Source organism: Hemicordylus capensis, chromosome 6, assembly GCF_027244095.1.
Source record: "Hemicordylus capensis ecotype Gifberg chromosome 6, rHemCap1.1.pri, whole genome shotgun sequence".
Classification (NCBI taxonomy): Eukaryota; Metazoa; Chordata; class Lepidosauria; order Squamata; family Cordylidae; genus Hemicordylus; species Hemicordylus capensis.
Genome location: NC_069662.1, coordinates 48,400,302 through 48,426,547, shown reverse-complemented (window position 1 = coordinate 48,426,547; position 26,246 = coordinate 48,400,302). Strand labels below are relative to the sequence as shown.

General features: G+C 46.1%; 1 protein-coding gene and 1 long non-coding RNA gene across 5 annotated transcripts; one reads left to right on the top strand and one right to left on the bottom strand.

The window, feature by feature from the left end:
* Positions 1–1,578: 1,578 nt before the first annotated feature.
* PGAP3 (post-GPI attachment to proteins phospholipase 3) lies at positions 1,579–18,877 on the bottom strand. Of its 3 annotated transcripts, none has more exons than XM_053265030.1 (8): positions 18,633–18,877; positions 16,427–16,524; positions 13,864–14,016; positions 12,442–12,504; positions 11,260–11,321; positions 9,306–9,442; positions 7,042–7,246; positions 1,579–4,317 (listed from the first exon to the last, which is right to left on the bottom strand). In XM_053265030.1, the coding sequence occupies exons 1-8, from the start codon at positions 18,820–18,822 to the stop codon at positions 4,254–4,256; spliced, it is 972 nt and encodes a 323-aa protein (XP_053121005.1). In that variant the 5' UTR covers positions 18,823–18,877; the 3' UTR covers positions 1,579–4,253. The 3 variants fall into 3 exon arrangements, with proteins under 3 accessions (XP_053121005.1, XP_053121006.1, XP_053121007.1); XM_053265032.1 differs by lacking the exon at positions 1,579–4,317 and adding an exon at positions 13,514–13,667 and having other exon boundaries at positions 7,111–7,246; XM_053265031.1 differs by lacking the exon at positions 12,442–12,504.
* Positions 18,878–18,992: 115 nt separating this feature from the next.
* Positions 18,993–23,498, top strand: LOC128331958 (uncharacterized). Of its 2 annotated transcripts, XR_008310489.1 has the most exons (3): positions 18,993–19,188; positions 21,932–21,999; positions 23,394–23,498. It is a non-coding gene; the product is annotated as an uncharacterized LOC128331958 (long non-coding RNA). The 2 variants fall into 2 exon arrangements; XR_008310488.1 differs by lacking the exon at positions 21,932–21,999 and having other exon boundaries at positions 23,390–23,498.
* The last annotated feature ends 2,748 nt before the right edge of the window (positions 23,499–26,246 follow it).

The window sequence follows — 26,246 nt, the reverse complement described above, 5'->3', positions numbered from 1 at the left end:
ACTATCCTCCTATTCTGGCCACTCCATACCTCCTCCCCATCCCATTCCTTTTCCTCTGCTTTATGTGCCACCTACAAGGAATCAAGCTGACTTCTGAGGTTCTACCACTAATAGCATCCAGGCCTCAGGCAGAGAGCAGCTTTTGCCTTCGGAACACAAAGTCTGGGACAGCCACCTCCTACTGCTGTTGCAGCAACTCACACCATGTCCCCAGAGGCCATCGGCATGGAGGCAGAGGAAGCCCCATCACAGAGGGTACATTCTCAGAGGAGTGCACTGCTTGTGAGTGGCACATTTCCTTTGTTCTGGGTATGTTTCAGAAAAGGTTACACTTCTAAGAGAGTAGAGTATTTCAGCCTTCTAAAGAAGACGACATTCTTAATTCTCTATGCAGGGGAAAAGTCTGAGTAGCCAGCAGTGGCATATAGTTTTACATGACAGCTTTACAAAAGCCAGAAGTGAACACAAGCAGTACTAGATAGCATTGTTTGTTTTTAAGCGGAAGGATTCTCCACTTAAACTTCTACTCAGCAATGTTTTCCATTTGCCAAATGTAGCTTTTCTCAGTAGAGAATTTGGGTTTGGGGTAGAATGCCCCCAGCCCTGCTTGCAACCATTGCTGTGCTAGGTTTCAGTGGGATTTCATATACAGGGATAGATGCCGGACCATACAAGAGGTGGTGGAAAGCAGCTCTTGCATGCTCCCTGACCTTCAACAGAAATACAATGGTCTTTGATGACAAGCCCTAACAAGTCACCTTCATCCATCCATTTGGCTGGGAGCTTGGAAAAAGGGCTGGCAAAGCTTGTGGAATTTACAAGGGGGGTGGCAGCAGCCCCCTTTGACAACAGTGGGTGGGTGCACGGGAGGGGGCACCTTTTGGCGGCAGAAACAGGATTACTGTTAATCCGATACACACATCCAGCTTGGTAGATGGATACTGTATAAAATTTGGCATGTCAAAATGAAGGTGACCAGCAGGCATTGGAGCCACAGATGTTGTACCTGGCAACTAGAATCTGGGCTGCTAAGAAGGGCAGAAAGTAAGCTTCACCCCTTCTCCCTGTGTGCTGCAGCATGGAAGATCTAGCCACGACTCTCTTCTTGGTCCCTATTTTGTTCCTTTTGCAGCTCGGTCAGCTTCGTGCCTTTAACAGCTGTGCAACAGGAAAAATGTCACCAGGGACCATGTTTTCTGACACAGAGATGAGGAAGCTTCACCTACTGAATTTATACCTGTCAAGCTGCTATTAAAGGCATAAGAACTCTGCCAAGAAAAAAAAAGTAGTCATGCTAAAAAGTGACCTCCTAGCCAGTATAGCCCCATGAATTTCTTCCTCTGGGAAAGGGAGTCAAAATGCATATGGTAAATATGATTCATAAGAACTGTGGCTGACATCCAGAGCAACAACCCATTTGTGGAGCCAGCAGGTTTGTGCTAGTTTAGTTAGAATAGCTGCGCTAAAAAGGGTGTGTGTGTGTGTGTGTGTGTGTGTGTGTGTGTAGAAAACTGTGCTACATTGCTCTCCCGCAAATGTCCCCATTAAAATAAACGAGGCATTCCACACACGTACAACTGTTGTACACACACACACACATAGTGGATATTTATATACCGCTTTTCAAAAGTTCCCAAAGTGGTTTACATAGATATAAACAAATAAAATGGCTCCCTGTCCCCAAAGGGCTCACAACCTAAAAAATGAAATATAAGATAGACACCAGCAGCAGCCACTGGAGGAATGCTGTGCTGGGGCTGGATAGGGCCAGTTGCTCTCCCCCTGCTAAATAAAGAGAATCACCACTTTTAAAAGGTGCCTCTTTGCTCAGTTAGCAGGGGAGTACAAGTGCAAGCATGCTTACGGTAGCACAATGCTAGGCTGAAGTACACGCTCCAGACTTAGCACCACAGTTTTCTGCTAGTGCAATGTCCTTTTGCAAGCAGTTTGTTGCTCTGGATGTTGGCCAGTGCTCTTTCCTCCTTCACTTTTCCACAGTGACTCGTCTGCCAAGAAACCACAGCATGTTTCGGAGGATCCAGGGGCATGTGCTAGCACACACACCTGGGTCATATGGGGCACCAGCCATCCAGAAAGTAAAACCAAGGACACACCCAATGCTCCCTGTGACTGTCCAGGGGGAGGTGATGAATAATGGCGAGCAAGCTGCCTTTCCGGGAAGTTTGGCTGCCATCAACTCATCTTTTCACTGGGCAGTCCCCTGATCATCTTCCACAGAACCTCCTAGTTGCCCGGAACATGGCTTGGAAATCACAGTATTAAAAACAAACAATAAAGCCATCAAAATCTAATGTTGGGTGGGGCAGACATTCAAGAAGACTAGAGGCAACTTTCAAGTCACCATGAATTGGCCACTCCTGCCACCTTGTGGCTAACCAGAGCTATAACCACCGACATCAGCAATCCAGGCTGCTTCGTGCTTTTTCACTTTGGTTCTTTCCTCATTTCTTTGTACGAACCCTTTGGCACTCTTCGCACAAAAGGCACTTTTGGCCTCCTCCTCCTCCGGCTTTCTCTGTTTTTCAAGCAGATTTTTCCGAGGGGTGGAAAGCGCTCGAGTGTTTGTGTTCATCTTGCTGAATACGTCCTTTAAGAGTGGTGGTGTTCAATGTAGTTTCAAAGCTGCAGAGTTACGTAAGTAGTGTGGAGCCATGAGGAAGCAGGCCACCTGTTCTTGAGAAAATGCAAGAATTCAATTTGGCTTAATCTTCTTTGTCATAAATATCCACACGGCTTATCATTTTTAGCCCCAGATCAAAACGATATCTTCCTCGACTCCATTCCTCTTAAGAGACAGAAGAGTCGCCGCCACCAAATGAAAACTAGAGATCTTCAGGCGTAACAAATGGCCCACCTCAGAATGCAGAGAGGTTTGATCAGTCCAGCAGGGGGTAGTAGGCAAAGTAGTTAAAAACGGAACCTGAGGCAGTGAACTTCAGAAGGGTCAGATCCCCAGAGATGGCTCTTTCCATCAGGACTTGCTCATGAGCTTCTCAGAGGCAGCTGACCACGGCTGGATACCGCCTGCTGGACTGGATGGAACACTGGACAGACACTGCATGGCAAATCTTATCACAAAAAATCCTCACTCCAATCTATGGTGTGGTCTATATTGCTATTTTAAAACAGAACAGATGCGTCAAAGGAGAAATGCTATTTATTCTCTCTCTGAATCCGGCTTGCGTTTCAGTTTGGAAATGCTCAGGTAGCTCCTACAACCTGGTAGGAATAGCTTTCAGAATGAAAATGTCATCGACTCATCCCAATTGCTTATTATTATGAATTAATAGTATTATTAAACAAGATTCTCCCCATCCAGCTGGGAGCTCCAGAGGCAGTTTGTAAAGCTAGGACATAGCTCTGGAACAGGTACAGTTGTAATAATAATGATGAGCTGAATTTCTGATCATGCGCAGAATGTCCACTTCATCAAGGAATGATCACTGCTAGTTGTTTTTTTTTGCAGACCCATCCACATCTGGGACTGGGAGGTGTTTGTGTGTGCGCGCAGAGCTTCAAGGGCATATCATCTAGGAGAGTTGAGCCCAGCACCAATTTATAGCAATCACTGCAACCTGGAATCTCTCTTTTGTTTTTCTCATTAGAAGTGAGAAAGCAAAGTTCATAGCGCAGTGTTTTCTGATGGGCTGGCAAAGAACTTAAAAAAGTAACCCATCAACGAAGCAGCATGACACCACTGCTTTTCTGAAATGGCTGACACCTCCATTCACCCGTGGTAAACTACAGCACAAGCAAGATTCCTGAATATATTCCAGTTCGCCAAGCCACTTCACGGTCTTCCATGCTGCTTATGAAGTCCCTTCAGCAAAGGCTGTTAAGTCAGCAGATCTATTCCCCTAGAGCAACTTGAAAACTAACAAAAAGAGCAAATAAAAGGAACTGAGTGACGCAAGAAAGCGGGAAACAGTTCCTGTTCACCCAGAGAAGCACGAAAAGAGTTCCAAAGGCAAAATGAGGACCCCAAAACCAAATTCCAGGGAAAGTGAAAGGCATATCCTGATACGTCCAGGAGAAAGGCAGGCAAATTATAACATGGCAACATAATCCAGATATGGAGGCTTTATAGCATATGGACAGGAACAAAAAGTGCAAATTGTCACCGACTCCCAAAGTAGGCCTGAAGCAGCACTCTCCTTGGAGACTAGAAATTATCAGTGGGTGTCTTCCAGAGAGGTCCGTGACCTTCCCCAATCTATGCTCCACCAAAAGCTTTAGTCTATTTTAAGAATGTCCGAATTGGCCTTCAAGAGATAGAGGCTGTCATCAACGAGGAAACTGCAAAGAGAGGGAAAGTGAGACAAAGTATGGCTGTTACTGCACAGATTGGCTAGTAGTAGGCTGAGCTAGCTGAGAGGCCTAGAACATTTATCCATTGTCCCAGATAAACTTCATTGCCCCCAAAGAGTTGGAAATGAATCTACTCCACCCCAACTTTGCCCAAGTTATACCTCCTAACCCTAGCCACCATTTCCCAATATTTCAGGTGCACACTATAATAAGCACTTGAAATGCAAACTTCCAAAACTGACAGCTGCATGAACAACACGGCCTATAGCTAATGCTCCTACCAAAAGCCTGCATGTAGCCTTATTAAATGAAGACATATAAAGCATGCTACAGTTTAACAGGAGACTGGTTACAGATCAGAGATCCCAACATTTGAAGCCTTTTAGAGTGCATCCCCTCCAGGCAGGTAGGGTAGACAGGTTTTCAACTGCTCCTGCACCTTTAACAGCAGTCTGATGTCCAGACATTGGCAGATAATAATGCTCATCTCCACACTGTGAAAAGCTTCAGCAGCTGATTTCTACAGATCAAACTGTTAGGGGCATAAGATTGAGCCAGGCTATGTTCCCTTCCTACTTTCTGTAGTCAGTGAGCAACCCTAGAGGGCAGAGTTGTGTGCATATTGCACAATTCTGTGCAGCCTTACCCTGGGTGTATTTCGTGATTCTGCAAATCTGTCACCCAAATGCAAAAATGGGTATTGGGTGCAACAGCTTGCAATCTCAAAGTTCTTTCTTTCAAAAAGGAAGTTTCTAACCCTTAAGACAACAAATAGCAGAAAAGTATGTGGGTGGGTGGGTGCATGTACACAGCCAAACAGAGGCGTATCTAGGGAAAATAGTGCCTAGGGCAAACACTGAAATTGCGCCCCCTGTCCAAACATCTGACACCCATCTGATTCTCTGTACATAGTGCCAAACTGAATATGTGTACAGTGACTTATATTATATTAATATTATATATTTTTAAAATATTATATTAATATTATATATTTTTAAAAAAAATTAATTAAAAAAATTTACCTGTAGCGGGGGGCTTCCTAAAGGCTGTGGGGGGGGGGTGTCTGCAAAGGTTTCCTCTCCCCTCTCTGGCCTCTAGGGCCTCACAGGGACCATTTCAGCATGTGCGGTGGCCATTTTTTAAAAAAATATTTTTTAAATGGCCACTGAAAACAAAATGGTGACTGCGCATGCTCAAATGGCCTCTGCGAGGCCTGGCATGGCCTAGGGCCTCACAGAGGCCATTTGAGCATGCGCAGTGGCCATTTTGTTTTCACCAGCCATTTTAATTTTTAAAAAATTTTAGAAAAATGGCACCCCCCTTCAAGTGGTGCCCGGGGCACGTGCCCTGCCTGCCCTACCCCTAGATATGGCCCTGCAGCCAAATTTCCCATGGAAAGACAGCCAGGATTTACTGACTAGTATTGCACTTTCACTTTCCCATGTATTAGAGAAGCAGAATAAATTATGCAAAGAAAGCAAACAGACATACATTTTTGTGATTTGCACATGACACATGTCAACAGCTTTTCTTGATGCAGAATGTATTTTTAATCACACAGCACACACTGCTCTACCCTTTAAGTTACTACCATAACACTGGGTGGATGACGAAGTTGGACTTTGAGGTAGGAAGGTCAGGTTCAAATCCCTACTCTGTAACCATCTCTTAACCTAACATACCTCAAGGGGCTATTCTAAAAATCAAGTGGGGAAGGGGGATGTACAGGTGAAACTCGGAAAATTAGAATATCGTGCAAAAGTCCATTAATTTCAGTAATGCAAATTAAAAGGTGAAACTGATAGAACAATATCGGACCTCTGAAAAGTATAAGCATGCATATGTATTCAGTACTTGGGTTGGGCCCCTTTTGCAGCAATTACTGCCTCAATGCGGCGTGGCATGGATGCTATCAGCCTGTGGCACTGATGAGGTATTATGGAAGACCAGGATGCTTCATTAGCGGCCTTCAGCTCTTCTGCATTGTTTGGTCTCATGTCTCTCATCCTTCTCTTGGCAATGCCCCATAGATTCTCTATGGGGTCAGGTCAGGCGAGTTTGGCGAGTTTGCTGGCCAATCAACCACAGTACACTGTATATTTTTCAGAGGTCCGATATTGTTCTATTCTTCAATCCTTGTCTTCTTGGTTCCATGTAATATTCTAATTCTCTGGGATTGTGGATTTGGGGTTTTCATGAGCTGCCTGTACGCCATGATCATCACAATTATAACAAATTAAGGCTTGACTTATCTCGCTTTGCATGTAATGCGTCTGTCTCATATATCAGTTTCACCTTTTAATTTGCATTACTGAAATTAATGGACTTTTGCACAATATTCTAATTTTCTGAGTTTCACCTGTATACCATCCTGAGCTCCTTGGTGATGAACCATTTCATCCCTGCTGCCCCTCAAGCAGAGGACTGGACCAAAGCTCACCCTAGACCAGTGCACCATGTCTAAGAGTGGCCAGCCAGGTGCCACTGGGTGCTCACAAGCAGGGCATTATGGTCTCCCTGTTTATTGGTTCTTAGTTATCACAGTTAACAGCTATCGACAGACCCTGCTCCTGCATGAACTCATCTAATTCTTTGAGAACATCTTCCAAGAAAGTAATGAGTCAGCACCACATCTCGCGAGTCTGGAGTTCAAACAGTGGAAGGCATGCAGGTGAGGCTGAAAAAGGCGGGAGGCAAGCAAGCTAGACTGACCTGTAGAAAAGGATATTGACAGGGATGGTGCTGATGTGCCAGATGGCGTGGGCATCGAAGACCCAAAACAACGGTGGGAAGTCCAGGAGCTCCAGCAGGGCTAAGGCTTGCAGTAGCAACACGACTGCCACACACTTCCAGACATACGGCAGGCGCTGCTGGTTCCTCATGCACCAGCCCAGCCACCAGAAGAGGTTGAGGAGGCCTGCACAGTCAGGCGGAAAAAGAAAAGGCCAAACTTGTCTCATGAAGCACTAGGAGCCCTGAACTGGGCTCCTTTCTCCTCAGCACCAGATCCCAAAAGCACGTCAGGCATTCCCAGGCAACAGCCCCAACCATCAGCTGAGAAGCACAGGGAAAACTACAGAGCACCCATGGAGTGGCAGGCTGTTGTTCTTCCTCCAATTGGCCCATGAATCAGGGAGGAGCCTGCCTCTGCACAACTACATGAAAGATGAGCAGAGATGTGGAGTGGGAAATTGTCTGGAAAAATCTTCCATTCCTAAAATTTCTACTTGACTGCTTGAAAAATGCTTGAGATACAGTGAGGGGAAATTAACAGGGTGGAGGGTTTTTTTTTTTTGTTTGTTTCTGGTTTAGTGTATAAATAGGTCAAAATGACATGCCAAATCAGATCATGATTTATTTATGACATCAGGAAAATCTGTATAGTACCAGATTTACGGGAAGAAACGCCGCAGCACATACATGTTTCAAAGTTAATTTTCACCACCTGTGGTGCTTACGCTGATGCGTTGCTTACGTGCGGATGTAGGGGCAATGGAAGGAGGCACGTCAGCAGCACAGCAGGGCCCTCTGACCAACAAGAGGCTCCATGAGGCCGAGAGGGCCTGGAAGCAACCGAGGCAGCTGAGAAGGCCCTTCCTGGCCCTGGATTTGCTTGCTTGTGGGTGCAAATGGCCATATTTACTTGAGTTACTTGGCCATATTTACTTGGCTTAGCTGCAGCATTTACAGCGATGCAGCGTTTCTGATGGTTGTTTTTTTTTTAAAAAAAAAACAACTCAGCCTTTTTTCTTCAGTGTGGCGTTTATACCAATGCAGTGTTTCTGCTGCAAAATGTGGTAATTTTTTTTTAAAAGAGAAAAGGTAATGTAAATTTTAAGCAAGTGGGAGGGAAATTTGCATGGGAAATTTTTCTGGAAGTTTTTCCAGATCCCCTCCCCTTCCTGCCCCCCCCATTCAAATTTTTCCAGAATACCTGAGCCTGTACGGACCAGTTCTCCCTTCCTCGGTCTGTCGTGCCAAGGTGCTGCTGCTAAAGGACTTACTTCCCATAGGCACTGCAGGTTGGTCAGCCCACCTTGCGCACTGGCAGCTCCTAAGTAACCTGCCCTGAAGATCTTGGGCTGCTGCGAGCCTGGCCCGCCGGTGCTCCATAATAAAAGGCACACTTCTCCTCTGAAGGGCCTGGGACAGTGGAAGCGGTTTCAGTGTAGAGCGGGGGCAGGGAATGTGTGTATCAGCAAACCACATGCACACACTTATGTCATCAGTCCTTTTCTGGAGGATGTGGCTACCTATTGCTCCTGGTATTACACAATCCCAGAAAACACTCCTTTGCTCAGGTGATCAACAATGGGAAACTTGTAAGCCTAATCCCATGCTGCAGCCTGGCAGAGAGAAGGGCTTGTCAGCCTCAGGGTCCAAGGCGAATCTAGCGAGCTACTATGGCTCCACACATGTTCAGGCCCCAGAAGCAACTTGGCTCCTGCAATCAGCAGGCGGTATGATGCCTCTGGATTGGACCGGACAAATATTAGAAGCCTGGCCTTTTCCCCTTGCGGGAAGAATGGAGCAATTCATGCCCGTCTTTGGCTTGCTCCCCAAGGATTTTGGGATAGACACACACGTGCTCCACTATTTGGGCGGGGGATGTATGCGATCACCGTGGCCTTATCCCAGCCCTGAGAAGATCTAAATTGCCTTCTCTTCCTGAATTCCTATTTTAGGGCAATTCAGAAGCAGAGTTGGATGTCCCAGCATTAGCTTATACCTGTAGCAGTGTAAGAGCAACTGCTACAGAGGCAGGGACATTTCACATATACATGGCAGAGCAAGGCAGTCCCTACACAGCACTCTACCCAAATGCCTCCAACCCCTCAAGGTGGAAGAGTTAATTAGAACAGTAGTCTTGTCTGTCTAGCCATGCCCTCAGCCCCACTGCCACCTGTCCAGCTGTTCTCCTCCACCCTTGTCTGGGGGGAAATAACCATCAATAACATTGCTCCAGTGGGTCTCACCGATTGCCACGTTGGCAGCCATATTATAGCCATAGTCAAAGCGCACAAGTGTCAGATATGAGACATGGCAGGCCAGGAAGAGGAGCAGGAAACCCCCAAAGGCAGTGGCAAAAGCTGGACGTTTCAGACCCAGGGTCCTGAAAGAAAAAGCAGATGCTGTTGAAGAAGCGCCCAAGGGCTGTGGCATATTGACTGGATTACACTTGGTCCACTTCCCCTCTGTGGCCAGGGATGCATGTGTTGTGGGGGCCAGTCCTGCTGTCCAGAAACTCTGATTGGTTCAAAGTGAACCGAAAGGGATTGCTCATTCCCCTGCCCAAGAACACTGATTGGCCTCAGCTGTAGCAGGAAGTTTGGTCTTCGTCTAGAGCGGATATGGCAACACCAGCCCTCTTGGGTAACAGTCCTTGACATTTTGTAATGCTCTGATTTGGTTGTCCTCATCACCTGTTTGCATGCTTCCTGTTCTGTTCACACACATTTCCTCTTGGGATTCTGACCTGCATTTGCTGCTTTTAAATATGCAACCTGAGAACTGTGTGGCTGTACATACAAAGAGGAGCATGTGTGGGTTGCACATTCAAAAGATGGGGAGAGAGGTGGTGGGGGGTAGGGTGTGACTAGCATCTCCATGCTGTTGAAGGCTGTTGCTATTGTCCCCGTTCTCCATCCCGATTCTGTTCCAGAGGCTCCTGGAAGAGTCCATTGCTACTGTCAGTCTTGGGGTTTTATTAACACTGGGGCAAACACGAGCTCATGACTGGGCCGTGGCAGCAGCCTCCCTATTAGAAAAACAGTGCCCGCTGGCAATGACCAAGATTAAAGCCATTCCAAGATGCTTGTCCAGACCCTCCGGAGGGGTCTTTCATGAAGAGCAGTATCTCTTTAATGACTTGTGAGTGGAGTGCTAACCTGGACAGGACATGACATGAGGTGTGGCCCGCACGAGTGGGATATTCTCTTTTTGGGGACAGATCAGGCACAAATATCCTGGCGGCCTTGAACCACTTTGCTTATGCAACCGAGCGAGCAGCTGTGGCTTCGTTTTCACTAAAGCCATACCCCCACAAACACTTCCTTCACCTTAACATACATTAACCCTCATTCAGTTCTTAATGAAAACCAGGTGCTCACCATTGGTTTTGAGTCAGCTAATATATCTTCTGAATATGCCACCCCTTCACCTGCCAAAAGGGGACCCAAGAGGTTCGCTATGCCCTGGAGGAGGGACTGCTGCTCAGTGACAGAGTACATGCTTGGCACCCAGAAGTTCCCAGGTTCAGTCTTTGGAATCACCATTCAGCAGGATCTCAGGCAGCAGAGCTCTCTCTTCCCAAGGCCCTGGAGAGCTGATGGCAGTCAGAGTAGAGGATCCAGGGCTAGATAGTCTGACTTAGTATAAGGTAGCTTCATATTTATGCAGAACACCCAACATGTAAATTGGGAGCAAATAAGGCTGCTACGTTTTACTCTGGCAGAGCTCCTGCACCTTTATCAATGAAGTGGCAAACAGAGATACCAACAGGCTGAAAAACTTTCCCATCGTGGGGGTGCAGGGAGATAAATCCTATTTGTCACGCAGCTGAAAGTACTGGTGCCCTGCCAGAAAAAAGGGCGGCAACTTTAAGCCTGAGAAAGACGTTAGTTTACTCATTCCTTTATAAGAACGTTGTCAAGGTAGACCTCTCTATATCTTTCCCAGAATGTATCTGTTCACCACAGAGCAAAGGATAACTTCCTCCCTAGGAAGAGGCCGAGCAGAGGTAAAGTCTGGGATATTTTCGCAAGCCTTCAAGGAAAATAATCCTCCTCACGCACTGCATTTTGAAAAACATTTTTGCCTAGACAACTGCATGGATCTTTCCATCTTTTTGATTAGTGCCAGGCCATACTTTTACTTCCAAAGAGACAGGATGTTACAGGGTGGCGATGGTGGAGAAAAAGAGAGACTCACCTGACGCAACACAGATAAACAGAGTGGAGGATGACTGCTGATGCACAGAAATAGTCCATTTTCTGTGGGAAAAGAAATGTAGATACAAGATCTGGATCAGTTCTCACTCAATACTGTAAGCCGGCTTTGTAAAAAAAAAGTCTCCACTGTATTAATGCTTATTCTTATTTTTGCTCAAATGACATGGAACTCTACAGATTTTCTCTCTCCCTCTACATGCAATTTGTAGATTCTCAGCAATCTGTTGGCATGTTTTTATATCTGCCAATTTCTGTTCACGGCTGGAGTGGTCCAGGAAGGCTTTATCCTGCTAGCATCTTCCTTCATATCCCTCCTCCAAATCCACTGTTTCTGCAAAGCCTTTGGTACAATCTCTTACTCCTTATCCCATACTAAAACAAAGCCTAAGCATATATAACTGAAGAGATATATTCTCCCCCAATTTACTCCTATCTCCTTCCTATCTCTCCTCCTCCTATTGCCTCCCCTGTGTCAAATTTTAGACTGTAAGCTCTTCTGAGAAGGGACCCGTCTTTGTTGTAAAGTGCCATAAACACTGATGGCACACAATGGGTGGCTTCACATGATCACTGTGAAGTTTGGTTCATGGGCACCTCTAGTTCCCAGGAAGTGTACGCTCCCAGTGGGCATGTTGTGCAAACCCGCCAAAGTCTGGTTCCCAAGACTTCCACCCAACATTTTCCATCCAGCTCCAAATGTAGGTTACAAACGTTGGGTGGATGTTGGGAGAATCTCAGGCAGAAGGCTGAGGAACTGGACACTGATGAGTTTGTATGACATGCTCATGGGGAGCACACACTCCCTGGGAATTGGAGGTTCCCAGGAACCAAACTTGGCAATCATAGGAAGCCACCCTGTACAAACAAACAAAACACAATGACAACTTCGAAAGCAAGTTGTGATCCTAACTACAGAAGTCTCGTGTGGGCTTCAACATGTGTTTTAAAGTAAATGTGTTAAGGACTGGAATGTCAAACAAACAGGTTCCCTTTGTCCCCCTAAAATCACCTAGGAACTTGTTGGGGGTGCTTCTTTTTATTTGGAAAACAGCAACAACTGGAGATTTTATTTTATTATTTGGCCATGCCTTCAAAATCCCCCCAAATCTAACACTTCTGCTCAAGTTATGCATGTTTTTATGACAAGATCAGAATTGTTTACCTCTGTTAAATTTGTGTCTCGAGTGTGGAAAACTGTAGACCAGAACCAGGCATTTAAAGATACCTGAAAGGGGCCATGGAAACAGGGGAAGAGAGAAATATCCTGAAAATGTGCACCACATTTTACAAGACCAGATCTCTAAAGCTAGGATCTACCACAAAACAAATACCGTAGAAGCATTTAAAAACAAGCTGATCTGCTAAGTGCATGAGTGACTGTCATATGGTACTTAAAGAAGCAAACCTAGAGTAGCTGGCTATTGATCTGGAAGCAAAGGCATAAGGGGAAAAGAAGGCCTCGGAAAATGAAAGGTGCTTCCAGCACTCTCACACACCCCTCCTCTTGTCTGAGTCTTGTTCTGCCTGTTAGGGAGGGCTCCATATTATTTCTTGGTCGCCATCTTTTATTTATCTGGATTGTTGATTTATCCCCTCCCTCCTTTATCTATCTGGATTGTTGATCCATCTGCTGGCTAAAGAGACTGTGCTAAGCATCAAAACGTTCCAGATCTAAACCTTGCCTCTAACATGAACTCACTCTGCCATGAGCTCATTAGATGAGCCCCACCCCTTTCAGCACTCCTAGCAGCAATAAGGAGATAACAATATTGACCAGCTTTATAGGTTGTTGTAAGGATTACTAGATAACTTACATGGAAAGCGATACAGATACTAAACATTAGTAGTAGCAGGAACCTAAAACCGCTGCCACACTGTTTGGCTCAAAGAGCCCTTAAGGTAGCTCACAAAGCAAAGCACAATTTCTCTAAACAGTAAATGTCAACAATAAGAACAAAACGCCCAGCTAAAGCCACCACTGAACATAGCTCTAAAACAGAGGTAGGCAACCTTGGCATTCCAGGTGTTGTTGTGGATGATGGGAGTTGAAGTTCAGCAACAGCTGGAGTGCCAAGGTGGCCTACCCCTGTTCTAAAAAGTAATTCTAAAGACAGTACCAACAGTCTAGAATCTTTCATCAAAATACCCACAATGCCAGCCTTAGGTACCGAGAGTGTGGCTCGAGTCTGGCCCCTATAAGGGATGCCATCTGACTTCCCGCCCTCCTCACTCACTCCACTCTGCATTTCTTGAAACAGCCTGGAATGAGAAGTAGAGAGCTGGATCTCTGAGTGAGTCCTCCTCTTCCTGGCATAGTCTGGTTTTCCCTTGTCTCCCTTGCACAGCAGAGTTCTTGCCTTGTCTTTGCACACTCCAGGTATCCCCTTCCTGAAGGAGACAAAGGCTTCAGTGTTATGCAGGTTGACCCGGAAGCCAGCGCCATTGGAATCAATGGCACTCACTCCCAAGTAAACATGGTTAGAATCGTGCTACAGAACTGTGATGCACCTGAGGGAAAAGGGAGCTCAGACACCCCAAAACCAAAGCAACTGGCGTTCCAAGACAAAGTTAAGAAACAACTTACCCAAGCAAAGGCAATGCAGGTATGGTACATGGGAGAAGAAGGCGGAACGATGGCCTTGTATCTGTTCAGCATCACTAAATTGGCAAGTCCATTAAGGAATGAAGCAAAGGCAGAAGCAGGCTCCTGAAAAAACAGGAAGCGGGAAAAGGGCCACTAAGAGGAGAGAGAGAGAGAAAAAAAGAACCAGGTTATCAATCAGAAATGAGAATGTACGCACATGTTCTAGGAGGGCTGAAGGAGCTAAAAGCAGGCTTCCCAGTGGGATACCTAGAACTGCAGCAAGATGCCTGATGGGGTGGATGGTGAAGGGGCAAGTTAGGAGAATTTGCAGCTGGCTAGTCTTCATACAATCTTCATACAAAAATCTCAGTAAAAGAGAAGGGAGGGAGCAGGGTGAGCTTCTTGCTGTTTTTCGTGGGGGGTTTTAAAGCTCGGACCAAGGTTCTGCGTCTTTAAAAGCCATGAAATGGGCCTGATTCAATCATAAGTATTAGCAGAAGAACCAATTTAAGTTTTTGCTGGATAAGTCCCTTAGCGAACCAACATCAAGGTGCTCATTGTTAGAACATTTGGATGTTGCAACAGTTTGTAAAAAGGGCTGAAAAGGAAAACAAGGAACACCACAGCAAATGTCTTGGAGAAGTTAATTTGGCCTAGACTAGTAAGGGCAAAATTATGGCTAGAGAGGGACTCAGGTTTTGAGGGGCTGAGTGGTTTGTTAAGTAGCTAATCAAGAAATCATTTGGATATGGGGATGCTAGCTTTGGAAGATACTACCGGTAGTATAGACCAGCAAACTGGTGGAAATAAAAAGTGTCAACACCAGGGTGCCTTCCAGACAGCAACTTAAAATTGCTCCACTACATATAGGCTTGGTGTGTGTTGGTACAATCTGGATTTCGACACAATCTTGCATATGGGAACAGCAAGGTATTATTCACACAGTCACAGCCTGTATTCAGATCTGATCTTGACATTTCAGGTTTAAAGCATCGAATGTGTGTGATAAAATAGTAGCTGATTGTTTTAGTTTTGAGACAGTTTGCAAGCTTGCTGGGTTTACTCAGGAGTAAATGATTTAGTTCAATAGGCTTCCTCCCAAGTAAGAGTGCATAGAATTGCAGCTGTATTTTCCTCTCTATGCCTTTTTGTATCTGTGTGTTATGGTGATTGCTGTAATTGAAACAACCTGTTTGCTTCTTGGTCTAAGGAGAAAGCTTGAGGGTGTGTTTTGCTGGGGTGCTCCCTTTCATTCTTTTGCACAATGGTACCAGTGGTACAGGGTGGAGGGGAGTTTTTTGCAAGAGCCCAGTGCTTTTGTGCAAATTCACGGGGGGCGGGGGAGTGGTCACATCACCTGCCCCCTCCTCTCCCCTCAAAGCCTCAGCGTGGGAGGAAGTGGTGTAAAATCCAACACACGGCTAACTCTAACTGGCTTCAAAACATTAGGGTTTGCCATCTGATTTTACACCACTTCCTCCTGCGCAGTCTGGAAAACACCCAGGAAAAGGTGGCTTTAAAAGATACATATCTTAGAAGCTAGATAACAGGGAAGAACTTCTCTATTTGTATCCTCTTGTCTTTCTGAATCCCTTTCCACATTACCCCCAAATTCTTCCCATTTAAGCTTTAATTCAGCAACTCCAAATTCTAAAAGTCCTATATTTTAAAGTGGAAATTAAATGGACAGTGTAGTAAGTAAACTTTTGTTGCAATATCTCATTCTGTATAACTTATTCTAACCACATAATATGTGCAGCTTTATTAGCATCTGCTAGAGTTGTTTGGAGTTGAGAGTTTGCAGCAACTAATCTTAAAAACTCTGGTTATCAGCAAGCAATTTTAAAAAATACACTGTGAAGTATGTTATTCTGCAAATCCTTGAGCACTGTGGCATTGTAGTTTCTGTTTTAGAAAAAAGTTAAGGGTCCTTGTGGGTGTCGTGAAAAGAGATCTGTCAGCTCAGATTCCAACAGTGATCTCAAGAACCAGAATCTTCCTAGGTCTTCTCTAGCCCAGGCAAAATTAACATCATTTTCTCACTCTGGATCTCACGTCCCCAATCTCCTCCTCCTCCTCCTCCTCTTAGGCTTGCAAGCCTGGTGTTCTTTTGGGGGGAAACCTTTTTTGGGGGAACAAGCACAGCACACTATGATTCCCTAGTAATGCTTTCATCTGTTTTATGGGATTAGTTTCTTCTCTCCCACTCCACCTAGGGCAGTGTGAGTAGTAAAAGGCCTGGACACAGGCATAGGAACACTTATTTCTCCCTGTAGACCCAGGAAATGGAAAACATTTCTCATGTCTAATGGGGAGCGGCCATAGCTCAATGGCAAAGTATATGCTTTGCATGCCAAAGGTCTCAGGATCAATCCCTGACATCACCATTTGAAAGGACCTAAGACGGTAGGGTTGAAAAAGAACCCTGCTTGAGGTCCTGGAGGGTATCATTCATCAGAGAGTAGACAATATTGGGCTAGATGGACCTATAGTCTAACCTGGTATAAGGCAACTTCAGTTGTTCATACAAGCGAGCGAGCTTGACTCACCAACATATTCTCACCTTTCCATGAAACTGAGGCACTTTGTATCCTTCCTGGACATAAAGGCCCACAGTCAGCCACATACATTCATATTTGCAATCATCTCTGCAGGTCCACCCTAGAATACAGATAGGGGAAACAAAAAAGATTAAGGAAGAAGTTTGACCAAAAACAATGGAACCACTGGCATAATTTTAAAGGGCTAATGTGGGATTGGAAGATGCTTACAGCTGCCAATTATGTTTTATTTTAAGGGGCTTTCATCTTTCTCCATTGTTAGAATTTTATAGAGAAGACCTAAGTTCTTCTGTGGCCAGAACTGAACAGGGATCCTAAGACTGGTAGAAATTTGTTTTTAAAATATTAGTAATGTGTTGCATATTTCTGGGTTCCCCTGCATGGGATCAGGAAGTTAAAAATGCAAATTTATTAACCAATTTAGAACTGTATGTCATATGGATTTCTGAAAATTAAATATAACTTTGAAACTTGGATCTGTCTTATCTCAAGGAATAAGCAGGAAATGGGACATGTAAGAGACACACAAAGGTTTGCTGAGAGAAAGACAGAGTGAGTAATTCCGGCTTAAATTCTATATACGTACTTACTTGGGAATAAGCTGCACTCAACCCAGTAGACCTACTTCTGAGTAAACATCCTTAGGATCTGGTTGCATGGAGATGGTAATAATTTGACAAATTATGAAGAACCTAGCAATAAAAAATGGTGGCTTCTTCCCACTCATTGGCTAGAACTTCAAATAAACCCCGAGAGCAAGGGGAACTGAAGTACAAATCCTACACTGAATTCTAAAAGCGGCCACTCAGTGGGTTATTTTTCTAGCCCATAAAGAAGCCTGGGAGAAATAAACTCTGAACAGACACGTTGACAAGAGTGGTTTGGTGGGTGGAGCCTAGCTAATAAGAGATGCTTTAAAATGACAAAGCTGTAGTACAATTAAATAATTCCCTTTACCCAAGAAGCAGGTTGCTAGGTAGCTGCTTGACTGTTACGGGAAAGGGAACCAATGCCTTCCTCACTACAATTGACAGGAAAAAAGGAGTGAGCCAAGGAACTGGCCTGGTATAGTAGCACAGCAGTTGTATGTGCACACACACTAGGAGTGGTACCAGATTAACACTAATTCCGGAGCTCATAGGAACATAGGAAGCTGCCATATACTGAGTCAGACCAAAGGTCCATCTAGCTCAGTATTGTCTACCCAGACTGGCAGTAGCTTCTCCAAGGTTACAGGCAGGAATCTCTCTCAGCCCTATCTTGGAGATGCCAGGGAGGGAACTTGGAACCTGCTGCTCTTCCCAGAGCGGTTCCATCCCCTAAGGGGAATATCTTACAGGGTTCACAAATCAAGCCTCGCATTCATATGCAACCAAGGCAGACCCTGCTAAGGGTTCAAGTCATGCTTGTAATCAGGGGCGTAACAAGGCTGGAGTAGGCGCAGAGACAAAATTTTAAAATGGGTCCCTCACTGATACACACACACACAGTTCACATGTGACTTGCCTCTGGGGGGCCCTCAAGGCATGGGGGCCCCCAGGCAGCCACCTCCCCTTGCCTAATAGCAGTTACACCCCTGCTTGTAACCACAATACCAGCTCTCCTCTGGTCTTGCTACCACAAGGAAGCAGTAAGGTACCACAAGGTAGCAGTAAGGTAAAGTGTGCCGATTTCGACTCCTGACACCCACAGAGCCCTGTGGTTTTCTTTGATAGAAGACAGGAGGAGTTTACCACTGCCTCCTCCCGTGCAGTATGAGATGCCTTTCAGCATCTTCCTATATCAGGGCTGCGCAATATACTACCAGTAGGGATTCGAACCGGCAATCTTCTGCTTGTTAATCAAGCACTTCCCCACTGCACCATTTAAGGTGGTTGCTACCACAAGACCAGCTCCTTATCCAGTGATTTTGGGAATGCACTCTGCACATGCTTAGACACTTCTCCGCAATTACTGCCTCCCGCACCCCGTGTTCGTCCTAGCATTCAAAACGAGCAGCAGCGACGAGACTGAACTTGGTCAAGCTCATGAATGGCTGAAAGAGTCATAAAGCTGAAAAAGCGCCTAAGAATCAAACCAGGCGGGGGCATCATTCTTTGTGAGCGTGGCTATGCAAAGGAGGGTTGTACCGTGGACCCCCAGGGCGCCTCTTCCCCAGTGGTGGGCGTGGCCCTCCCCTGGTGGAGGCGGCCTGGAGCCTTTCAGTACCTGTGAGGCTCATATACAGCGGCTGGTGGGAGCGGAAGTACCGCAGCCCGGCCCCGGAGCAGTTGCGCCTCTCGCAATGGGTCAGGCAGTCTCGGTAGACGGGCTCCCGGTCCCCCCGAGAACCCTGTGCAGGGGTCGGGCCAGCCCCCGCCACTCCCAACAGAAGCAGCAGTGCGGTGCGGGCCGCCATCCCGCCTCCCGGGAGGCTGGAAGCTCCGCTTCTGGTTTGTGCCGGAAACGGTCCTCTCCCGTTGCTTTCCCCCGTACTAGCTGAGAAACTCGAGCTTTACGCTCAAGGGTTCCGCTATGGCCGCACAGCCAGAGAACTGTGGGAAATGTAGTTTTCTTGTCCTGTTCCAAAGGAGCGAGCGAGTCTTAAAGGGAAGCTTCCTTTTTCAACGAGAAGTAGAGAGAAAGGAAGAGGACCCCATCTCTGCTCACCCATGGCTTGAAAACAGCGTTTCACCTTCACGGCTGCTGCTTTTTTAGTGACCGGGCGATAAGCTCGCACTTCTATTTATGAGCCAGTTGTCTTATTTTCTCGGACTTACCTCGGGTAAATCCATGTGTTGTTTGAATCAATGTCTCTATGTTAGCCTTTGGAGAATGCCTTGTGAAAACATTGTTGAAGCAGGTTGCTAAAGTTATCGTTGCAATCTTAAGGGTTCAGCTCCCCCTACCCCCAGGTCTCTAGAAGTTAAATCTCTGAGAGGGGTTTGTTTCACGTGCCCATGTCATATACTAATCTGTTATTTTACAGGTTGGAAAGGCTCATTCTGAAGTGTTGCTAACCAACTGTAGGACAGTTATTAAGGGGTGTTTTTTTTCTTATCTTCTTTCACGCAAACATTTGGTTTTCCAAATGAATGGAGGATAAGCTACTACAGGGATGGATTTACCCCTCAGGAACCCCTAGGCCTGACACCTCCTGGCAGATCACCCCTCTTCCAGCTTGCTGACTCAACCAATCGCAACACTGCCCAGCCTTTCAGTCTGGACATCCAATTTTGGAGAAAAGTAAGGTTGCCATTTTCTGGCTCTCCAAATCTGGGTGCCTAATTTGCATATTATGTAAATTGGTTTGCAAATAATTTGCATATGTAAATTAGCATCTGTGCTTTCCAGTTGACTTGTATTTGCTCTCTATATCTATCAACAGTAGTTGGGGAAGATATCTGCCTGACAGTTTTCCTTGACATATTAGCAGCAATAGAACAAAATAAATGCAAATATTTTTAATTAAGTCTGCAATTCTGTACACACTTATTTGAGAGAAGATCTGATTGAAACCAATGGTGCTTCTAAGTAGGCAGGCATTGAATGTAAAGCCAAGAAAGTCCTTAAAGATTACAGTACACAGCCTGGTAGGCAGGTAGTGATTCATATCAAGCAAGCTATCCTCAACAGCCTGGTAGGCAGGTAGTGATTCATATCAAGCAAGCTATCCTCAACTGCCTGATAGAAATCCCCTGCTGATAACAAAGAAGGTGACATTCCTCAGGGGATTATTGTACTTGTGAAAGTGAAACCCTCCCAGCTAGCCTCCTGTACTCTTCCTCTCTTAATCCAAGTCCAGTGGTTGAGCAGAACAGTGATAGCACATTTTGCTCCATAACTCCGCTTCTGCAAGGGCTAGAGCTTAGCTTTTTAAAAAAAAAAAATTAATGAAAACTCAAATCCAGGCGAATCCAGGTGGGCTAAGGACTCCAGGTGAGATGCTTAAAATCCAGGTGATACCTGGAATTCTTGGGGGGCATGGAATGCTTGATAAGGGTGACCCACAAACAAGTACTTCTTTGGCATCCCCCAGAGCATAGTGCTCCTAGGCCCGGTCCATTGCTGGGCTAATGCAGAGCAAACATGCAGCATTGTACCTATGAAGTCATATCCTTGTGTGTGTTGGGCAGTGTAGTATGAAAATAGGGGTGTACAAGCATGCCTGTACATCTCCTTGTGAAATGTTGGGGAGTACGCAGGATGATGGGCATAAATGCAACCAGTGAATCTTTTCCCATCAGGGTAGCCTTATGCTGGGGAAAACAGCAACTGTGAAACTTGTGTGGGCCATGCAACTGCTTAAGGCACAGGGGCCCTATCAGGGAAAAAAGGAGCAAACCCTAACAGTCCACCTCACTCACTTCACTCCGCTCCTGCATTTGCATATTCGAAAACAAAGAAATGCTTCCTTTGCATCTGAGCGAACCAGGGAAGATTGGGCCGCCTTTTTCTCCTCCACACGCCAGCCCTACCTACTGAATTGCCAGGTCTTTGGAGCTTTGGATGCTCAGACCCAGGAGGGGAAGCCAAGGAGATGTGTGGGGTAGAGCCTAGGGGCAGAGGATGCCCCCCGCCGCACCAAGGGAGTCAAGAGAAGAGAGAGAGAGATTAATTACATCCAGTGGTGGATGAAGCATGAGCAAGGGGTTAGAAATAATAGCAAAGCTCTCATCAAACCATTAAGAAGATAGCCTGGTCCTTGGTTCTGTCTCCACACCCTGAGCCTCCTGCTCAGAATCCTGAGAAGGAGGCTAAAATCCTGGTCAAGTCATGGAATCTGGCAACCATAACCAGACCTCATTAAGCAAAAGATTTGAATAATTTTTTTCCCTTGCAGGCAAAAATAATACTGCGATCTAGTCATGTCTTCCAAATAGGAGCTGACATATAGAGCAAGGAAACACTGTGCAGTGAGAGGAGCTAGCTAACAGCACTTTTCAACTACCAGTAACTACACTGGTACATTGGAGAAGGGGCATTTATTTATTATCTCCCCTTTCCCAAGAGGCAGTCTGTGTCACCCAAAATATGTCTCTGAGGGCTGTGCAGTCCTTGACATAATTTTGGATGGCACAGAAGGCCATCTTCCTTAGAAGGAGTAGTGCAGAGAATCATGTCTATGGCAAGATTGATTGATTGATTAAGTGCCATCAAGTCGGTGTCGACTCTTAGCGACCACATAGATAGATTCTCTCCAGGATGATCTGTCTTCCACTTGGCCTTTAAGGTCTCTCAGCGGTGCATTCATTGTTGTCGCCATCGAGTCCATCCACCTTGCTGCTGATTGTCCTCTTCTCTTTCCTTCAACTTTCCCAGCATTATGGACTTCACAAGGGAGCTGGGTTTTTGCATAATGTGTCCGAAGTATGATAGTTGGTCATTTGTGCCTCAAGTGAAAATTCTGGATTGATTTGTTCTATGATCCATTTGTTTGTTTTCCTGGCAGTCCATGGTATCCTCAAAAGTCTTCTCCAGCACCAAAGTTCAAAAGTGTTAATACTTTTTCTATCGTTCTTCTTCAGAGTCCAGCTTTTGCATCCATAGAGTGTCCAGAGAAAAAACATTGTCTGAACAATTCTAATCTTCGTAGGTATAGACACTTTGTGGGTATAGACACAGACAAGCTTGCTCTAATTTATTTAAATATACGCAGTTACAAAACTACTTGTTGCTTAGATATATTAGCTCATAGCCACTGGTAGAGCATGAATATAGCTAATCCTTTTTAAAGCTCTCTAAAGGAGTGGCCATCATTGAAGGAGTGGCCGCCAGTTAATTGTGGCTGATTTTGATTTTCAGTTACTTATGTTCAGATTCCCTTTGTTGTTGACTGTTTTAATTACTCTTGTGTATACTCTTCAGGTGTTACTCTGCACAGAATATAATTCACACATTTTATAAATAAAATTTATGTAAATTATGCTGTGCTTTAAATAAATGTTAGTCCTGAACCTATTGCAGAATAACTTTGTTCTAACCCTGTGTTCCAGTGTTTTGAAAAAGGCTGAGAATATGATCTCCCTATTTGTTCTTGTTTCACACCATAGATATTTTTAAAATGAGCAGTCAGGTTGTGCTTGTCCCCTTCCGTAGAAATTGTTTGTAAACAAAAAGTTCTGACTTCTTCCTAAACCTCTCCCCGCCCCTCCTTCCAGTTGGAAGATGCTGAGGCGATTCTCACGATCGCCCAAAAGCCTTCCCCTAAGACGAGGTTAACGGAGCGAGCACTCCGTTAACCCCGTCCTTTTGCTCGTGTGTTGCTGCGGCGTGCAGCGACACATGAGTAGACCCCCCTGACCGGGAGGCTGCAAGCAGCCTCCCAGGCTCGAGGGTCTCTCCAGGATGTCCCACGCGCTCACGTGGGGCATCCTGGATCTTCCGGGAACCGTGTGGCCCGCAGCCCCCGCTGGCTCCGTGACGGAGCCGGCAGTCATGTGCGCGGCCGATCTGGCTGCCCAGGGCTGCCTTCCGATCGTCTGCGGGGAGCGTGGGCTAAGCCAGCAGTCTTAGAGAGCGGCTAAGCCCGCTCTCCCCGCAAACCCCCTTACAGCTCTTCTCACTGATCATGAGAAAAGCCTCGTTCTGTTCTTTGTCAGTTCATAACACCAGCCTTTGCAGAATTAGGCATACCTGAGTACACTGAAATCAGTGGATTTAGGCTCATCTGTCTAACAAGATGGTCTACACAAGACCCCCCCCCATTCAATTCTATTATACCTCTGCATACAATCAGACTGTTGCTCTTTCCTTAACCTTCTGCAGCTCTTCTACAGATGACCTTTTTTAAGATGAGGCAAGCATAACTGATTTCTGTGTGAGTGCAATATAGATGTATATAATGGCATTATAGTGCCTTGTTCTTTGTATTTTCCTTTCTAAAATGTGCTGTTTTCCAGTATTGGTGAAATATTGTTTTCAGATCATAATGCTCTGCAAATCATTATAGGAGAGTGTAAAGGTAGATGTCTTATCTCTTTCAGGTAGAAATTGATGCTGATTGTGAGCAATAAACCTGCTCTTTGCAAACAGCTGCAGGGCATGAAAAACAAATATGGATGAGAGAAGAGAAAAGAACCAGTTAACACCACAGAGAGTTTCCCCCTTTTTTGGCTGCCTGTGGGGTTTGATGGAGGCCTTGAAAGAGCCCATTCTCTAGCAATCCTTCTACGTTCCAAGAATTTCCTCCTCAGGGTTCAGTCTCTGAAGCCAACAATCCCCTCCTCCAAAGCCTTCTCCCACCCCCTGGCCTTTCATATCTGAGAGAGAACTACAATAAACCCAGCAGAGCCCTGATCACAACAGGCAGCAAAAGCAGGGCCTGCCAAAAGCGGCAAGAATGTGCAGCAAACTGGCGGGGCCTGCTGCAAGTGTGATTTATAAAGCCATCGGGACTCTTGGTCAAATAATCTGTGAAGCTCTCCTCCTTGGAAAGGATTTTGAGGAGAACTGCAAAGATGAGAGGGTCTCTAGAATGTTGTTTCTAAACCATGGCTTGGCGCTTTTCAGGTGCAAAATGCTAAAGGCACATTCTCCTTTTTGTGGGGGGGGCGGGGAGGAGAAGAGCCCTAGAACTCATACATGGAGGGGGCCACATAAAACCCCCAAATAAACAGTACCAGGGGCATAACTACCATTAGGCAAGGGGAGGCGGCTGCCTGGGGCCCCCCACGCCTCGAGGGGCCCCCCAGAGGCAAGTCACATGACTGTATATTGTGAAGTGTGTGTGTGTGTATCAGCAAGGGGCCCATTTTAAAATTTTGTCTCTGGGCCCACTCCAGTCTTGTTACGCCCCTGCCCCACTGGTACTATATTGGGCAGCCCCGATATAGGAAGATGCTGAAAGGCATCTCATACTGCATGGGAGGAGGCAGTGGTAAACTCCTCCTGTCTTCTATCAAAGAAAACCACAGGGCTCTGTGGGTGTCAGGAGTCGAAATCGGCACACTTTACCTTACCTTTACCTTGTGGTAGCAAGACCAGAGGAGAGCTGGTCATGTGGTTACAGTACACACCACCTGTGAAAAGAAGGAAGAGAAACCTCAAATGTACAGTAAGCCCCTGGGCCTCGCATTGTCTTAAAAAAAGGCCTGCATGTTCCAGCTCAAACAATGACAAACACAAGGCTAAAAGGCTTTTTGAAATGCCTGGGGTGCTGGGAAAGGGGAATTGGTATGTGCATGCTCTGTGTCACTGACATCTTTGTTGGTCAGGACAAATGACTGAATTGGTCCTGAATACTTGACGAATTGCTCAACTACACCGAGCAAAGCTACCAGTGTTAGCTTCTTGTTACTGATAATTTGATTTGTTTGTATACCGCCTTTCAGGCAAGGCAGAACAGCAAAATTATCACGCTTCTGGCTGCTGGTTCTTAAAGGTGCAGCTTGTCTCCCCGGCACCACGCTCCCGCGCAGGGCAGTCTCTAGGGGTTGCGGGTTCTGGGTGAGGAGTTGCACATGGAAAGGTGGGGCCCTTGAAAAGAGAGACACAGCCACAGCAGGGCAGGAAGAGAGAGGGAGACACAACTGTGGCACTGCGCACCCACCAGCCCTGCCCTCTGTCTGCTTTCTTCTCCTCCTCCCCAGCTTCACCCAGATTTTAAGCAGCCCACCTAGATTTCAGATTTCATTAGAGGAGGAAGGAGAAAAAAGCTAAGCTCTAGCCCTTGTAGAAGCAGAGTTATGGAGCAAAACGTGCAGTCACTATTCTGCTCAAAAATGATTTCAAAGCCAATTTACATAATATGCAAATTAGGCACCCAGATTTGGAAAGCCAGAATATGGCAACCCTAGTTTGCACCCACCAGCACTGGCTGCGACGACCTCCTCTTCTTCTTCCTCCTGATGCAGAGCTTAGGTACTTGCCCTGATTCACCACCTCCTAAGGATGGGGGTAAGTCTTTCCCCTGGAGGTCATCTGGGATGCTAGAATGAAAGAGACCAAGCAGAGAAGTGTGATGCTGGGGAGACAAGTGGCAGCAGGCGGGAGGGATGAGCAAGTGGCTACGATACACAGACTCCAAGTGAGTGAAACAGCCAGATGCATACTGCTACAGTAAGTTGACAGGAGGGTGCACTGCTGGCACAGTGCACCCCAGAAGGAGGAGGCCAGCAATGGAGAAAAGGGGTACAGTGTCTGTGGGCAGTGGCCCAGGGGATGGAGCTGCCAAAGTGGGGGTTGGGGGTCACTGAGAGGAAAGGACAGTGCTTTGCAGCTCACCTCAAGTGGGCTTGAGGTGCTGTTGTGTAAGAACAGCCCTGCTGGATCAGGCTCAAGGCCTATCTAGTCCAGCATCCTGTTTCACACAGTGGCCCACCAGATTTCTCCGAGAAGCCCACAGGCGAGGGCTTGCCCCTTCTCCTGCCATTGCTCCCCTGTATCTGGTATTTAGTGGCATCTTGCCTCTGAGGCTGGAGGTAGCCTACAGCCACCAGACTAGTAGCCATTGATAGACTACTGGCCACAAAAATTAACCATGCAGGCCACATGTTTGACACTCCTAATATATACTGTGCCCCCGCCCCCCCCGGGGGGCAGGTTCCTGTGGAAATTACCTATGTACATGGGTTGGCTGTAAAATGAGAAAATGCAGGGATTTGCAAAGAACAAAACACATACACACAACCCCTAAAAATATTGATCCATAGAACTACAAGGTTTCAAAATTGCTAACCTAGAAGGCAAGTGTCCTGAAACGATGTATGTACAGTCCGCAGATATGATGATGTGGTGGGGAGGAATGCTTCTGGCTTTCGACTATAAAGAAGTGTCATAGAAGGAAGAGCGGGAACAAATGTTCAGCCTCCTCGGCAATTGTTTTAAACCATAGGAAGGTAG